The sequence below is a fragment of the Lissotriton vulgaris genome, chromosome 12, assembly GCF_964263255.1.
Source record: "Lissotriton vulgaris chromosome 12, aLisVul1.2, whole genome shotgun sequence".
Taxonomy (NCBI): domain Eukaryota; kingdom Metazoa; phylum Chordata; class Amphibia; order Caudata; family Salamandridae; genus Lissotriton; species Lissotriton vulgaris.
Window position 1 is genome coordinate 542,219,559 of NC_141700.1, and position 17,630 is coordinate 542,237,188.

The following is a 17,630-nucleotide window of genomic DNA, read 5'->3' on the forward strand; positions in this document are numbered from 1 at the left end:
TCAGTGATCTGATTGTTTGGCACTGGTAAATGTCATGAGATGAAGGTCAGGTGTTTGAATTACATCCTGGCTGGCTAAGTCTTTCATAATTCAGAGGTCAGTAAATTTACTACCCTAATTTGTTTAATTGTAACACATGCTGCTTACAGCATGTAAAGTGCCTTCTCTCGTCCTCATTATGGTAAGCCCACCGATCTGCTTGTCACTCTGCCCCACCCACCTCTATATTTACAGATACCAGGTAACTCTGAGATGTGGTTACATGGGTGTTACACACTGGAATCTCAGTATCTACTAAGAAATAAGATCATTCTGGGATTGATTTCTCTTGGTAAATCCTCATTTTCCATGGGATTGCATTCTCAGATTTTGTTTTAAGTCTATGGATTAAACTACCAAAACCAATGGCATTCCAACGGATCTCATAAATATAATGGGGGCTAGTAACTTCTGCCATTGAAACGAATGGCCTCTCGTAGTGGTCAATCTTCTAGGCTGATAGTCACTCACTACAGCATTGTGAAACTGCCTCAGCTGCATTTGCCTCCATACTGAGCATCCTCTGTGTAAAGTTGACTTTATCTGTGCTCTTGAAGTCAAGTCTGGAATAAACAATCTAGCTGGACATCCGCTACCAGCCGCATAAGATAATTCACAGATATTAGCTGACCACCATCTAACAAACATCCCATTGTGGCTACTCTGTCAACTTTCCAAGCCCAACGGACAGACAGAATGGCTCTTGTTTGCACTGCCTGGGACTCAGACTTTAGGCCATCAGCGAGACTTAAGCACGCAATAGGTGTAGTGCAAGCCTTGAGGAAGAAGCAAGGGGTGAGACCCTGGCATTGTGAGTGATACAGGTCTTAGGCCCCTGTGGTGATGCGATTTGGGGTGCATGGGTGGAGTGCGAGCCCCTAACGTGGCCTGGAAGTATACGGTCTCCAGAACCCAGGGAGGTACAGCAGGCCCTAATGCTCAGGTTATGTTGTTAGGTGGTGATTTCTTGTTAACCTTTGCCACAATGGCATTGGCAACCTGCAAACATTTGGTCACAGAGTGTGTGTGTGTGGGGGGGCTCTCTGTGGGTGTTTGTGTGTGTCATTTGCGAGAGATAAAGCTAGTTGCATTGTAAATGACAATGCCATTTATTTCTGTTTTAAAAAAAACACATAAATAAAAATTATGTCAAGAGCAATGCCAATAGCTCTAACTTTAACAAAGGCAAAACCATTGCATTGTAAATGCTTGTTTAAAAGCATGGGCACGGTAGACCCTCTAAATTAAGTACTTTGCTGGGTTACATGTCAGAGAGCAACTTCCAGGGTACTGGCGAGCTATCAGTAGGTCCAATGCTACCCGTTGGAGACCCCTGGTTCAGTACCAAACATTATCTATATGGAGTTGGGATAGTCTGTGAAGGATCACTTGCATATAACCAGGGCCACTGGAATTCTGCAATTATGGGTTTGCAGCTTTTTTTGCATAGTTATGAATTTGCCGTGTTTGCTCATAACCCATCATCTGCTGCATAAAATGTGATTTTATCAAAACAATTTTTTTCTAGCTCCAACAAATCAAAAGTTACTAAAAGCGTGGCGACACTTGTCCCCTCTCAGTAAAATACCCTTCATAAAGGTTTAATGGTCATTTTTCAACTGCCTATTGCTGCGTTTGTGTGTTAAATTGTCAGTAATTGGGTGAAATCGTTGTCCAGGCAGTGTTACTGTGTGTAAAAATGCCAAAATAGTGAAGTAATACTATCACGAAATGTGCCACATTATCCCACATAATGTGCCTTTTCTTGCTGCATGATTTAGTCAATCTTGGCGCATAATTTGGTCCTCCCCTCCCGCTTAATTCCAGTGGCCCTGCATATAACAGAAGTTGTTTATCAAGAGTATCCATCACAGATTTATAGTTGGCCCACTCTATTGTAGCTAAAGTAAGCAAACTACCTTTTAAAAATGGAAATTCCATTCTCAGGGTATTTTATTTTCAGAGACTGTTCTTTCATTGTGAGTTCATATGTGAAAAAATGAAGTGAAAGAGGAAAGAACAATTAGGAAAAAATGGTGCTTTTGACTTCTGTTTTTGGAATCTGAGGAGGATAGTCTTGCATGAAAACCATTGGAATGAGAATTGTAAAACTGATGTGAATTATTGTTTCAGTTTTATTAGCAAATAAAGCATTTATTACATTTGTGACATGGCAAAATATGTCTGTAGAAAGTATATATTGTACTTGTTTTCATACTGGTGTTAAGCACTGTTAAACCAATTTTGAATTCCATATAGATTATGGAAAATATATGAAAGTAGATTTTTTTTCCACCGTGAAACTTAAATCCACCACAGGGAAAAACGTCCTTAGTTATTGATTGTGTAATTATTTTGAAAGCTTGGATCATTCATGCTGCATGTATATTTAATATGAACCTGTGTATCATAATATGCATATATTGTGGTTATAATGTTTCCAGATCAGATAAATCATTATTTGGTATACAACAGTATAACCATGAAAAATAAAAAATGAATCTAGTTAAAGCAACTAAAAACAATGTCAGTTAAGACAGCACAATATGAATTTACATTTCACAGCAAAGCATTTCGTGAGCCAATAACAAAAGATCCATACAAATCTGTCAAAGACAGATCGGTTAAAAAATTCATGCTCATCAGCCGGGCAATCATGTCTAAAAAAAATAAAAATGTTTAACTGTTCCCAGTTATTGCACAAGCTAAGCTCATATACCCAGTTTGTCAAATGTGCAAAAAAAGCAATTATTCAGAAAACGGTTACAAGGTACTGGGATAAGTAGAGAGTAAAACATGGACCATTAGTAAACCAACCTAGTCTGTTGTCTCATAAATATAAAAGTATAACAGTGGTGACCAAATATTGAGGTTTCTCGGTATAGGATTGTGCAAGTAATACCGCAATGACATTTTCGAGGACCAAAGTCTCCCCAAAGGAGTGCTTTGTGCAAATGTAAACACCAATAGAGTAAAATGCATTGTGCGCAAAACAAGATAGCCCCTGCCTCTCACTTTAAAATTATTCTAATGGCAATTTCGGGAGTCACTGTCTCCCCAAAGAGGTACTTTTTGCAGATATAAATACAGTTAAGAATAAAGTGTCTTGCGCATAAAACAAAATCCCTGCCCGAATTTGCAAAGCTTATTACAGCAGAAAGAACGGAAGATATATTTTCCCCATTAACTTTCTCAGGCGAACTGCAGCAGATATACATTTGCAGACCATCAGATCTATATGTTCTGTCTGAGAAGCTGCAAGTAGCATAAGGCTGGTCTGCAACTTCTGATGTTGAAGTGCTTAAAAAATGGAATTAGTAACTGCTTTCTCAGAACATTCTAAAACTTACAAAAAAAGAAGCGTGAAAGAGACTGGCTCATTTTTTAGTCTCATGGACTGGGATCCAAGAGAGATTCATGATGAGTAGTAGCGGGATAAGAGACCAAGTAATGAGCTATACCAAATCTAAATCTAATTAAATAGAAGGTTTGTGTGTGAGAGAATGGAAAGGTAAGATATGGTTACATAAAATTAGTAGTGACGAGAAGAAGATATTCAATTACCCGCTTCTTTCTTGACTCTATCCCTTACCAATGTTGGGCACAAATCGCCACGAACATGAGATATGAGATGGCTGAAATAGTGTTAAGACAATGTGACTAAAAGCAGTTCTTGATTGTTCAAAGTTAAGTAAATGAAGGTCTCAAGGGAAGGTCGGAGCAGATGTAGTCAACCTAATAAAAGGCCTAGTTGAGCCATTTTGCACTAGGTGAAGCCTTTAGATCAGATATTGCGGAAGCCCTAAACTATCTGACTTCCAACTGTCAAGCTGTGATCACTTGGGTAATAGTGAATGAAGAGTTTTTCGTTGGAAAGGCATAACCTCCTTCAAGATCGTCAAATGCAAGAAGCAGCTAAGAGAAACTTTAGTGATTTAACATCCATGAATAAAGTTGCTATCAAAGGTGACTCCCACGTTTCTCAGATTTGACAAAAGGGATGGACTGTGGCACAGCTTGTTAAAGAAAATAAACGTCCATATCAATCATCAAATTTATTAACTTTACATTTCTTGTTACTTTAAATTATTCTGTCAATAGTCTAATAAAATTTTCAGAGGTCTGTAAGTGAATTGGAAGAACGAGCCGCCTGCTCCCGTCCTCTGGCGGACGAGGCTGGGCTGGGCCACCCCTCCTACTATTTCCATGTATTGTCCCTCTGGCCATCCATTGTTGGGCCTGGACTCTGCAAGTTGTTGTTCTTGTGGAAGTCTTTTATGGTCGACGACATGCATCTTATCTCCTCCTCCTCGAGGCATCAACGGCTCCTTTGTTAGATTGTTTTTCTGCCATTGGGCTCGGACGGACTGCGTCAGATTGCTATAGTTTTGACGCCCATGCAGTCTACAGAAGATTAAAAGAATTCAGTAATTGAAGATCGAGGACAGATCACCCATCGAGAATGTATCAAGGTTCAAACCTGAGGTGCAACAGCACATTCTCAATGTACCCTGCAATGCCAAACATCTATTTGGTCCTGAAGTAGATACCCAACTCGAGAAGATAAAAAAGGACACAGGGACTGCTAAGCAAATGGGAGCCTTGCAGTCCATTAGCCACAGACAAAAACCTTTTTGCCTCTACCAAGAGAGATGGACCTCCAGAAAAGATATCGATACCTCAAGTTACCAATGACTGCAACTTCAGTTCCACCAACAGTAAGGAAAAGGCTACTATTGAGGTGGTTATAAATCAAGAGGCTGAGGTCGAGGTACGCCTTCAAAGCCAGTCTTAACCAGCAAGCAGGGACTTATCAACCATTCCCCCCGATCACACACCACCTGTCAGGACAAGACTACAGCAATTCCATCAGCCGTGGCCGGAAGTTTCATCAGATCCATGGGTATTAGACATTGTCCGACAAAGATATTGTCTAGAACTCAAATAACAACCACCCAATAGCCAACCAAAAAACACAACCTCAAACCACAGCTTTTACATCCGCTAAAGGAAGAAGTAAAACACTATTACAGAAAGGGGATATAGAACCAGCTCCACTCAAACATCAGGGAAAAGGAGTATACTCCCTATACTTTCTAATCCCCAAAAAGGATGGCACACTATGTCCTATCCTAGATGTACGTCCAATAACCAATACATCCTATCCATGAACTTTCACGTGGTGACACTGCAGGATGAAATACCACTACTACAGGAATGCGACTTCATGACTGCGCTAGATCTGAAGGACACATACTTTCATATAACAATCCATCTGGCACATCATCGATACCTACGGGTTGTGGTAGGTGGATGCCACTGTTAATTCAAGGTACTACTGTTCAGTATAACAGCTGCCCCATTTGTGTTCACAAAATGTCTAGCAGTAGTAGCTGCAAACCTAAGGAAGCAGAACATAGTTGTTTCTCTTACCTAGAAGATTGACTAATCAAGAGGTCCAGCAACCAAAAATGTCTACAGGACACCCAAACCACTATCAACCTTTTACACAGACTAAAATTCACAATAAATGCAACAAAATCCCATCTACAGTCGCTCCATATACAACCATACCTAGGAGCAGTACTTCATTCGATACCAGCGATGGCTTATCCCAATCCACAGGATTCTCAATCTTCATAACCAACTGTATCTTCTTCAGCCACATCTTCGCCTTGGAGTCGAAATGGTGATGCGCCGTCTAGGTATGATGGCTTCATACATAGTGATAGTACCACATGCCAGACTACATATGAAACTCCTACAAGAGTGCTTAGCATCACAATGGTCACAAGCGGATGTAGTGTTGGTTTCAACCTAGGTCCATCTGGCACTAAAATGGTGGAACTCTCAAAATACACAGCAAGGTAGAGCCTTGAGGGACCCAACCCACATGTGACAATTACAACAGATGCATCACTCATGGTTTGGGGTGCTCACTTGCACAACATCACAGTACTGGGTCACTGGATAGCACAGCAACAGACATTTCATATCAGTGTACTAGAACTACAAGCTATAAAACGGTCCCTCAAAGCTTTCCAACCCAAAATATTAGGGAAGAAAGTACTTCTACGCGCAGACAATATAAGTGCAATGTATTATAAACAGAAGCAAGGAGGGACCCACTAATTGCAGTTATCAGAGCTAGCACAAGCAATATGGAAATGGGCCTTCAAACACAAAATTCACCTCCTTGCACAGTACATACCAGGAGTAGACCATTCTCTACTAAGCAGGAAGCAACAACATGTGCACAAGTGAGAAATCCACACTCAAATCCTACAAACATGCTTCCAACGGTGGGGGATTCTAACAAGAGGTCTGTTCTCCACCGCACAAAACTCAAGATGCCATAACTTTGCATCCAGGCACCCACATTCCAAGGGCAATGCACTATGGATGAACTGGTCCAAGATATTTGTGTGCAATTTTCCGCCACTCCCACTCATCGCATATGTGGTCTGGAAACTCAAACAAACATTTTTAACAATGATACTCAAAGCTCCAACCTGGGCAGACAACCATGGTATACAACCCTGCTGGATCGCTCCCTAGTACATTACGAGAAGCTTTCCAGTACTTCTCACACATTTTAGGGGCAGAGTCAGACTCCCCAATGTACAACAACTCAATCTTTCAATCTGGCTCCTGAGGTCATATAAATTGGATACCTACAGTTACCTCAAGAATGTATGAACATTCACAAAGAAGCCAGAAAACCAACAAAAAAAGTGCCATGCAGTAAAATGGAAACACTTTGTACACTATTGTGCAGCAATCGGCATAAACCGTTCCTCAACATCCGAAAAACAAGTAGAATGTTATTTATTACATCTACATAAATCAACTTTAGCATACATATCTATAAAACTGCATTTGGCATCAATTCCTGCATACCTGCAAAACAGGAAACATAAATCTCTTTTTCGTATTCCAGTCATGAAGGTGTTTACGGGGGGACATAACAGAGTAATTTCACCACATACACTCCCTGTACCATCATGAAATCTAAACCTTGTTCTAAAAACATTAATGGCCACACCATTTGAGACCATGGTTAAATGCTAAATACAATTTCTAACATGGAAAGTGGCATTCGTTGTTGCAAGAACATTGCTACGCAGAGTTAGCGAAATACACAAACTCACTATAGAAGTACCTTACTTCCAAGGATTCCAGGACAAATGTAGACTACGCACAAACCCAACGTTTCTGCCTGAAGTTGTCACCTTTCAAATTAAATCAAACAGTAGACTTACCAGTTTTCTTCCCTAACCCAGAAACAGTCTCTGAGAGAGTGTTACATATATTCGATGTCAAACGCCCTAACGTGGAAAGAAATACATGTTTTAGGAAATGCAACAGTTGTTTGTGGTATTTTAAAACTCCAGAAAGGGAATTCCATCTCAAAAGCAGGAATTGCTAGATGAATTGTAAAATGTATACACATTTGCTACAGCAAAGTAAAATGAACATTACCTACAATGCCAAGGGCACGTTTAACATGGAAAAAGCAGCATCAGTGGCAATCTTGGGAAATATCCTGCCATCAGACATTTGCAAAGCGGCACCATGAACAAACCTACACACTTTTACTAAACACTATTGTGCGGATGTACAAGCCAGACAACAGGCTTTAGTGGGACAAACCGTTCTCTGCACAATATTTCAAGCAAATCCACCGTCTCATGCCTAAAGCCACCACGAGAGAAGTACTGCTTTACAGTATATACATAGCATTTGCATCTGCAGACAACACTTGCTACAAATGGAGTATTTTACTTATCCTGTAAGCCTCTATTCGTAATGTGTAGTGCTGCGGATTCACATGCACCCTCCCTGCTACCTAGCAGGTATTCGATGGTGGCACATATACACAATAATTACAGCATGTTTAACAGCATCTGGCTAACTTGGCAGACTATATCCTCACTTCCCGTACAGTGGTAAAAAGTACACCATTCTAACAAAGGAGCTGTTAAACATGCACAGTACCTTGTGGAGATACAATGCACAATGTCGAGCATAAAAGACTTCCCCTGAAAACAACAACTTGCAGAGTCTGGCCCGCCGAGACGAGGGAGTGTCGACACTCTAGGCCTAGCCCCACGGTTGAGCTAAGGCCTGGGTCAGCTCTGTTCTTCCTTGAGTTTCTGGCAGCCCAAGCGAACCCCGCTCAACTCCAGGAGTTTTATGAGACCATACACCTCATATTTGGGTGACCCGTCCCCACTGATGTGCCTTTGGCCAATGCGGGTTTCGGACGGGCACCATACGGGCCCATTGGATCCACACATGGTTTATGACCGGTGCGGGTCGCTTCACATAGAGCTTTCCCAGCTCCGGTCCTGATGCCAACACTCCTGACACTGTCCCTATTCTGATCCCCGGCTCCGACATGGAGCCATAAGGAAGTCATCAAGTGAAGACTCTGGCGCCAACAGGAGCCCTGCCTTCCAGGCCACAGCCTTAACCCTATTCCTGTGAGATAGGATTTGGGGAGGAATGGGGGGAGTCGCTGAACCCTGAGGAATACCAGCCTTTAGACCCCAACTTGGACTGGTATGAGGACTTGGCAGAGGCCAGTGGACTGGACACCTCTCGAGATACTGGCAGGCTTTTTCTCCGTACCATGGCAACGGAGGAGGGAACTTCATTTTCTTTGTTGAAGCAAAGGGCAGCTGAGGTCTTGGACCTTCAGTTGCCCGCTGAGGCAGTCAGGACCAACATCTTGATGGACGGAGGTGCTTCAGGTGGAATTGACCCCCTCCAAACTACTTCACCCTTTTAATGACTCCCTTAAGGACGTCCAGCTTGGGATTTGGTCCAGGCCCAGCACATGGGCTCCTGTGAGCAGGACAATTGCCTGCTGCCATCGCCTGCCGCCACATTTCTCACACAACACCCTATCCCAGAGAGCTTGGTTGTCCAAGGTTACTATGTAAATCCTGGCGAAATCCCTACTGCCCTGCCGGAGAGGGAATCCAAGAGGCTGGATATAACTAGCCTGGCACTGCGGTCTGTGAACACCATGTGCCATGTGGGCCATTACTCCCATGCTCTATAGGATTCGGTTGCCCAGGTGCTGCCCATGGTTCCGGAGAAGGACCTGGGCATACTCTCCTAGGCTGTTGCCAATGGGAGAGATGCAGCTAGGGTTACAATCCGATGTGGACTTGATACCACCGACCTGCTGTGCAGATCAGTTTCATCGACAGTGGCCTAAAGGCATTATGCCTGGCTGAGAACAACAGTTTTTTCAGGGGATGTCCTAGCATCGCTTATGGACATGCCCTTTGATGCTTTCCGTCTCTTTGGAGTCAAGGCAGATTTAGTGCTGGATCAATTAAAGAACTGCAGGGCTATGGGCAGGTCCTTGGGCCTATCCATGGCCCCTCGCCACCATGAATCCGCCTTTCGTGGCCACGGAAGCGGCTTCCATCCGCATCTATACCCTCCCAGCCACCGCATAGCACAAGCTTCCCAGCCTTTGTGTGTCTGAGGACACGGTACCCACAGACATCATGGGTCGGGCAGCCAGAAGTCTGGCCAGTCCACCTCCACCGGTAGCTGTAGCCTCCAAACTCTTATAGTTTGCCCTCTTACCATCATAAGCATTTAATGGGAGGATAAATATGCCATCACCTGCCCCACTGCGGTCTATCACATCGGACCAATGGGTTTGCAGATTGCCCAGAGGGACTACTCTTTCCCCTTCGTGACTACCCGATCACCCACACCACCTGCTTGCGACCGCTCTCTTGGCCAAGGGAGTCATGAAGAATATGTTGAGGCCAGAAGTAGGTTGTGGTTGCTATTCCTGCTACTTTCTGGTGCCCAAAAAAGGATGGAGGCCTTCGACCTGTCCTAGACCTCCGCCCTATCAATTCCTTCCTCAAGAAGAAGTTCAAAATGCTCAAGCACTCTCAAGTCTTGTCTGGCCTGGACCTGGGAGATTGGATGGTAGCGTTTGACTTGCAGGCTTCATATCTCCACATTCCCATCCTGCCTGTCCACAGGTGTTACTGGTGGTTTACGGTGGGCAACAAGCACTTTGTTTGCGGTGCTCCCTTTTGACCTTACCAGTGCCCCTTGGGTGTTCACCAAGGTGATAGTTGCAGCTCATCTGCGAAGATCAGTGGTGTAGTCTTCCCCTATCGCGATGACTGGCTGTTGAAAGCAGGCTCACCTCACTGTTGTGTCCTACCTACTTAATACGTTGGACCTCCTGCATTCGCTAGGGTTCGCCATCAATATGCTGAAGTCACATGTGACTCCTTCTCAGACGCTCCCTTTTGTCAGAGCTGTTCTGGACGCGGTGAAGTTTCAAGTCTTTCCTCCCAAACGCCGAGTCCAGGATATTCAAGCAAAAATACTGATGTTTCAGCCTCTATCCTGGATTTTGGTGAGAGTAACTGAGACTGCAGAGTCTCATGGGCTCCTGCATCCTGCTTGTGACTCATGCCCGTTGGCATATGCTGTCTCTCCAATGGGCACAGCATCAGGGAAATCTATCCAACATAGTCCAGATCTCGAAGGGAACTGCAGAAGATCTGCAGTGGTTGGTAACGAACTGCGATTGGGTCAGTGGCAGACCGCTATCTTTTCCCAACCAGACCTGGCAGTGATTACAGATGCGTCACTCCTGGGATGGGGCGACCCTCTGGTCTCCGGCTGAATCAGGAGTACACATAAATCTTCTTGAGATCTGAGCAATCCTGTTGGCATTGAAAGCTTTTGTACTCTCCATCAAGGGTAGCCTAGTACAGGTGGTCACGGGCAACACCACCGCTATGTGGTACTGCAACAAACAGTGCGGGTGGTGTTGTGGACACTTTGTCAGGCCTAGGTCCTGCGTTCCTGGACATGGCTGGAATGTCCGGGCATTTCTCTGGTGGTTCAAAACCTAGTGGGCTATCTCAAGGGTAGCCTAGTACAGGTGGTCACGGGCAACACCACCGCTATGTGGCACTGCAACAAACCGTGCCAGTGGTGTTGTGGACACTTTGTCAGGCCTAGGTCCTGCGTTCCTGGACATGACTGGAATGTCCGGGCATTTCTCTGGTGGTTCAAAACCTGGTGGGCTATCTAAATGCCGGGGTAAACAAACTCAGCTGAAAATGCCTAGCGGGTTACGAATAGCGTCTCCATCTGGAGATGGCGCAAGGTCTGTTTCAGCAGTGGGGAGAGCCTTGGTTAGATCTGTTAACCACCACTGAGAACGTGCAATGTCAGCAGTTCTGCAAGCTGGAAATTCTAAGGTGAATATCGCTTGGATATGCTTTTCTCCTCGAGTGAAGCCCAGGTTCCCTGTACACCTTCCCTCCAATACCACTCCTGCCCAGCATTCTCAAGAAGATCAGGAACGACTGGGCCCAAGTCATCCTTGTTGCTCCGGATTGGGCTTGCAGCAGGTTTGGAGGGTTCTTCACCTGAACTGGTCAATGCTCCTATCTTTTGAGTGGAAAGTGAGCGATGTTAGCCTTTTGACTTTCCGCCTTTAGTATGTGATGTTATTCTGGCAGCCAGGAGTCCCTCCACCAAAAGGGTATACTCTTGCTGCTGTTGGGGCAAGTTTGTGGCATGATGTTCAGAAAAACATCCCCCTTCAAGTATCGAAATTAGAGAAACATTTCACTGTCACTAGATTTCAAGGCGACGACCTGGGGAATAATAGATACTAGAGTCCGCTGGTAAAAAAGACTGGAGATGATAGGGATTTTGCTACATTGCGTTGGAGTTGAAGTCAGGTTCATCATTAGAAGTGGCTGTGCATCATCTATTGCATGGTATAGAGGCAGCCTTTCACACATGTGCAGAGAGAGCCTCTGAAGGACCTGAAGAAGAATAAGTTGGCAGATTTATGACATCCTAAAAAGTTACCATTTCATAAGTCCTGATATTGAGTTTATGACAATTCCCACGAGCTTTTAGGTTTAATGTTTTTAGTAAGAGTTTCCATGACAACTGGTTTGTAGTACCTACATGGCAACTTACAGACCATACACACCAAGCAGAAAGACCTATACATATTCAATAATGTCCTCAATCTAAAAGTCCATTAACAGACCACACTACGTGCCGACCGCTGCCACTTAATCATAATCTCCACATGCATCCTTCTAGTAGTTGTTCTTGTAGGTTTCATCAATGTTGTTTTAGCGTGGGATTTGTTCTTACACATCAGTTGCTCAACTTGCTAATTTTTAAGAAAATAATAAAAATATATTCAATTCAAAAAGACTTTATTGCGGTCAGAAGACCATTAAAGTGCATGTGCATTACAAAAACATGTTATAAAAATGATCCATGTGCGTACATACTCGGACACCGTGGCCTTGCGTTCAATTCCAACACAGGGGGCAACGACCCATACATACAATGATCATAATTATGAACAAATCTAAAACATGCTAAAAATATAAATTAAGTTTAGCAGCTTAAATGTGTACTTGCACAGGGCATCAGTGAATTCCAGTGCCTCTTTAGTCAAACCAAGATATGTGGAATTGTCTATCTTATACTTCTTTTTATGCTTGTGTGACTTTATGACCACTTAATGCTGTATTGTTCAACTAGGACTCTTATGAATCCCCTCCTGTACCTCTTTTAATGTTATCACATAACATGTAAAGCGCTCTAATACCTCCGGGTCTAGCTAGCGCTATTATAAAACAAACAAAAAAAAAATAATGTTGAAGTCTGACGTGATTAATTCCAGTAACGTTAAACTCTTTTCTCTCTTGTTTGGGGTGATTGGTCTTGGTAGCTACTCTCTTTCACCTGGCTCCCTACGTCAGGCCAATTTTGATGTTCATTGGAAATTAATTTTAAAACTTTCAGGAACCCAAGGCCTGGCGAGTTTCTGACGTTTCTTGGCCCAAAAAACAATATTTAGCCCGCATTCAGACTCCCATCTCCTCTGGATGGACCATCAGCTTTTCTATTCCATTTCCATATCTTAAGCAGCAGTTTATGTACCTGATTACCATGGTCTGTCCCTAGTGCACTGCAGTAGCCTGTTTTGACACTATAAGTGCCTTCTGGCGGAAACTCAGCCATTTTGGAAAGCTCCAGAACACACAGGTTTGCATTTCTTCTCAATCGCAACCTTTGGAGCACCTTTCTAATTTATTCATGTAACTTGGCTAATGTGTAATATCAGTGAAGCTTCATTTTATACATGATCTCTTTCCTTTCACAAGTGAAAGGAAAAAGGCGAGAATGGTGAAGGATCTTTTGTAATAGTCCATAATCCTACATAAAATCTATTTCTAAAAGTACATATTCTTTCATACTCTATAAACTATACATATTTGAAAAAAATAATCTAACGGTCTATTTTAGCATTTTACAGACATTGTTTTGTAAACTAGGTTTTCGAAACAGCTCAGTTGCCTTTTTTAGGTTGAAAATCATGGTACGCTTTTTTAATGCCCAATGCTGCTCTGGGACTTGACTTTTGAATAGGCTTTTTTTTATTTAAAGAAATGTTTTTAAAAAAAGAATCCATTTACAGTTGGTCAATTTGTCAATTTCTTCTTCTGATCGATAATCATGAAGTTTTTATTATCAGCTGGCAAGAGGGATGTTGCATGACATGGGGCAACAAAACACTAATTTGGAGGCAAATCATTCGATTTCTCTCTCTTAAAGAGCATTCTTTTTCCAGCTTTGGTAAATAGATTGCCGTGGACGCATGTTCCATCGAGTCTTGCTAATTTTCCACCTTCTGTGTCGTGAATAATTTAAACAACTTTTGTACGTTTTTTTAAACTCCTCTGAGGCATTTTTCCGGTAGCTTATTTCACTGGGTTTCAATTTGTGAAGGTTTTTGTTAACTTGGCCACAAGCCGTCTCTTACCCTCAAGGGTGAAATGCATGCGTAGGCAATTCTTCCCTTGCGTGTGCACCTTCCTTAAATCCCCCTCATTTTATGAGGTATAATCAATTTTTATAGTTACTGAGTTCTGACACTTTCCTTGATAGTCATTTTTTTACATTTTGGTTAAATCTTCACCATTTTTGTTTGTTAAAATTCCCTTTAAGAACTTTTTTCAGTCATTGGTGGATATAAAGATGAGTAAGGGAGCACATTAGGTTGCCTCAGTGGTTGTTGGTTTCAGAAAGCCTCTTATCTACCTCTCTCAAAGGGCTGATTTTTCGATTTGTTCACTGGTGTTATGTTTGTGCATTGACGTCCCCATTAGCTTCTCATCGGAGTGGAGGTAGAAGGTAATATTTTTTTAATTTCCTGTTGTAATGCCTATTTGTTTGTTGTAGGAGGAGCTGCTATGCGGGCCGGGGTACAGGAAGGAGACCGGATAGTGAAGGTAAGTTTCAGAACCGGTTCCATTTTTAGCTCTAAAAGCCGGTTGTATTTACCCACAGTGTTGTTAAATACTTTATTTAGATCAGTTAATTCTTTGTGGCTGCGCTCCTAATTTAGCACCAAATATTTCCACCTATTTCATTTGTGCATTACCCCTAACGTATCGGTTATTGATTTTTAGGCCTGGTCTCCTTTAAGAAATTCCAGCCTCATATCAAAGAAAATGAGAAAACCAGTAAAAATGAATATGCAAATCTGTATGGAGAGTGGCTGTGGTTCAGCCTGTTTATCCATTTGTTCAAAAGGCAGTCACATTTTCTTTCCGCCCATCACAACCTACTGCTTGTGGAAAGGGGTCAATACACTCCAGCCATTGGTTCTTTTTCACTGTGAGTGATGGTATTTTGCCTGACCACGTGCACAGCTGCTTAAAGATCTGTGAAATTCAGTGGCATGACTGGCAGGCCAGCACTTTATCTTCCAACGTGTTTTTCCATTCTTTATTTTATATATTTTTTTAGATATTCTTCTGTGGTTAAGCTGTATTTTAATATTGCAATAATTCTAAGGCAATAGTACCTTTACTTTGAACTAATAAGAATCCTGTTTTCTTGTGAAGCCCATTCAAATAGTTTATATACTTGCTCTAAGTATACAAACCAGCACTTGTACAGTTGTATAACATTTGTATGCAATTGTTAATTTAAAATTTTTATTGAAAGCACATGGCTTCCAGCAACAGGTGAGTGCAACTTTTCATTTTACGAAATAGGCTTGAAATAACTAAATAAATAAATAACCCACGCACAAGCTTGCTCAGACCAAACCTATTAGATTTGCATTGCTTCTCGCTTCATACGATTTGTTTTTATGTTTTTTTCCCTTCTTTCCATATTTCTGTGCCCACACTCCTACTCTTTCACGAATAAAACTCTTCTTTAACAGTCTCCCGTGTAAAAATCTTCATCAGTCTCATGTGTTCACATTTGCCAGGTTCTTGCTCTATCCTCAATAGCATCTTTGACCTTTTCTGTGTCTCTCTCACTGTCACTCTGTCTGTTAATACTGTATGTCAATCGCTTAGTCTATTTTGTGTCAGTCATTCTGCCTTTTAACTTTCTTTCTATGTCTGTGAGGAGACATGTATAATTATCCAGTGAACTAAACTGTTGCCCATAACAAATGTAGTTCTGGAAACCCAGTCCATAGTATTAGTTGTAATTAAAGCTTCAGTGTACGCAGTTAGCTTGCCATGTTTTTACCTTTCATTAACACCTGACTACATAAGTTTATTGTGTCCAACACGTACTTTGTTGAGTACTAGAATTTGTATTTCATCATACGTTCACGCACTCTCAGACCATTTCTTCAGCCTGTTTATATTTCAGCCCTCTCGTTGAAGTATATTAAGTGTACCTATTTTCTTTGCAGGTGAACGGCACCATGGTGACCAACAGCTCCCATTTGGAAGTAGTCAAACTTATCAAATGTGAGTATTGGAGTCAAGAACAAGAGTAGGAAATGAACGGAATCCTTAGTGTTTTAACAGTGCACCTTCTAGAATTTCAATATCTGCAGGCTTTGTCTTTAGACTCAAGCAAGAAATTCTATTGAAAGTTGGAGAAGTTCAAATGCAGTCTTTTCTGGTTTGTCAAAATTGTATAGAAAAATACTGAAAATATGCCCTTGAAAATCCATGTGATATGGTGAGAGAGACATAGAAAAGCACATCTTGTTAGTTCATATGGCAGTGGTGTAGATATGTTATTGGTGTCAATTGCTATAGTGATCCATAATGGCACATGAACATTTCCACTCATACTATAGTTATCCCGAACCTTCCTAAGTGATTCACTCCAACTAATAATTATAAAAGGAACACATAAACATGATGGCTTTCATTGATTTTTAGACTTTTTCTTGAAGTGCATTCTCTCATCCTTGTGTTATTCCTTCGGGAATCTTTTTATGCTGAATTGATTTGCAGACATCGCTTCTCTTTTCTTGAGAAAAATATTTATATTTTAAAAACAATTAAACAGAAAGGCAGACTTCTAAATGATGGCTCTGCTCTCTACATCCAGGAATATAATGAGAATGCTGTGTGTACAGCTTTCAGTCTTTCCAGGAGACAAATGCCATTAGCTTATGATTTCTTTAACTTTAGCAACACCGAAGCCTTGAATGTTTTCTCTGTACTGCGCTATAGACTGCCAAATTGGGTAATTTATATTTTATGATCCATTTCATCGAAAATTGCGGGCGGAAATACACGTCTGCTTTATTTACTGAATGCTAATTTTCGTCACTTCGATTATCAATCTATGTCTGCATCAAAAGAACAATCATCATCAAAGGCAATGAGAATTTTTTTCTTGCAAGAGACTGACAACATTGAACTTAAGCAGAAAATATTGCATGCACATTGTGCGTTTGGGTTGTATGTATGATAGTCTTGCACATGTAAAGGAAGGAAGATATAAGAGACACCTAAGTTAACCCTACCAATATGAAGTGCAATACTAACACCAATATGCTACTTCAGGCAACAAAGCAAAGTGCTCAAACTCTATTCACCAAAAAAGTTATTAAGGCTAAGTATACCAAACTACAGAAAACTACGAACTCAGATGATCAAATCATAGATTGTAAGGGCATAAAGGCATAGCCTGATAAAGTAGGTTTATTGCATACTCTTGTAATAACTCAGCCCCTATACAAGTCGATGCATTCAGATAACCCAACCAGATGAGCAATGGTAAGACCTGCTTGGTACCTGATTTATTTATTGTTCCACCAGAATGGTATTTGGGTGAACCTAGGGTCAATGAGATGCTCTTTGTGCTGTGAAGATCAAATATCTCTTCAATATCTTAGTTAACTCTGCCATTTTGAAGACCTAAATCAAATCTATTTAAGGCCAACAAATGTCACCAAAATTCCTTATCAAAGTCTATTTAATGTGAATGGAATGTGATGATGTATCGACCATGTAGCTGGAGAGGAAGACTAGAGGCTGAGAAGGATAATACCGGATGACATTGGCCCGACCAGCTGCAATAAGCCATCAACACAGGCGGGATAGGCACAGAAAAGATAAGAAAGGAAACTGCCCAGGGCCAAAACCATCTCCACTGAGTGCCTTTGCTAAGGGGTACCACCTGGAAAACTCAGCAAGAATTGAGCTGTAGATGCCACGCAGGAGGAGCAAGGACAAATCAGGAACCAATAATAATCTACAGCAAAAGGTGGTAGT

The 17,630-nt window shown here is 41.8% G+C and overlaps 1 protein-coding gene across 2 annotated transcripts in view; it reads left to right on the forward strand.

Moving 5' to 3' along the window:
- Window positions 1–17,630, forward strand: part of ARHGEF11 (Rho guanine nucleotide exchange factor 11) — a 1,046,032-nt gene that overhangs the window by 269,603 nt on the left and 758,799 nt on the right. For both annotated transcript variants that reach the window (XM_086945337.1, XM_086945338.1), the window contains exons 4-5: window positions 14,326–14,375; window positions 15,806–15,863. In XM_086945337.1, the coding sequence (XP_086801463.1) occupies window positions 14,326–14,375; window positions 15,806–15,863 (108 nt within the window). The remainder of the gene's footprint in view (window positions 1–14,325; window positions 14,376–15,805; window positions 15,864–17,630) is intronic.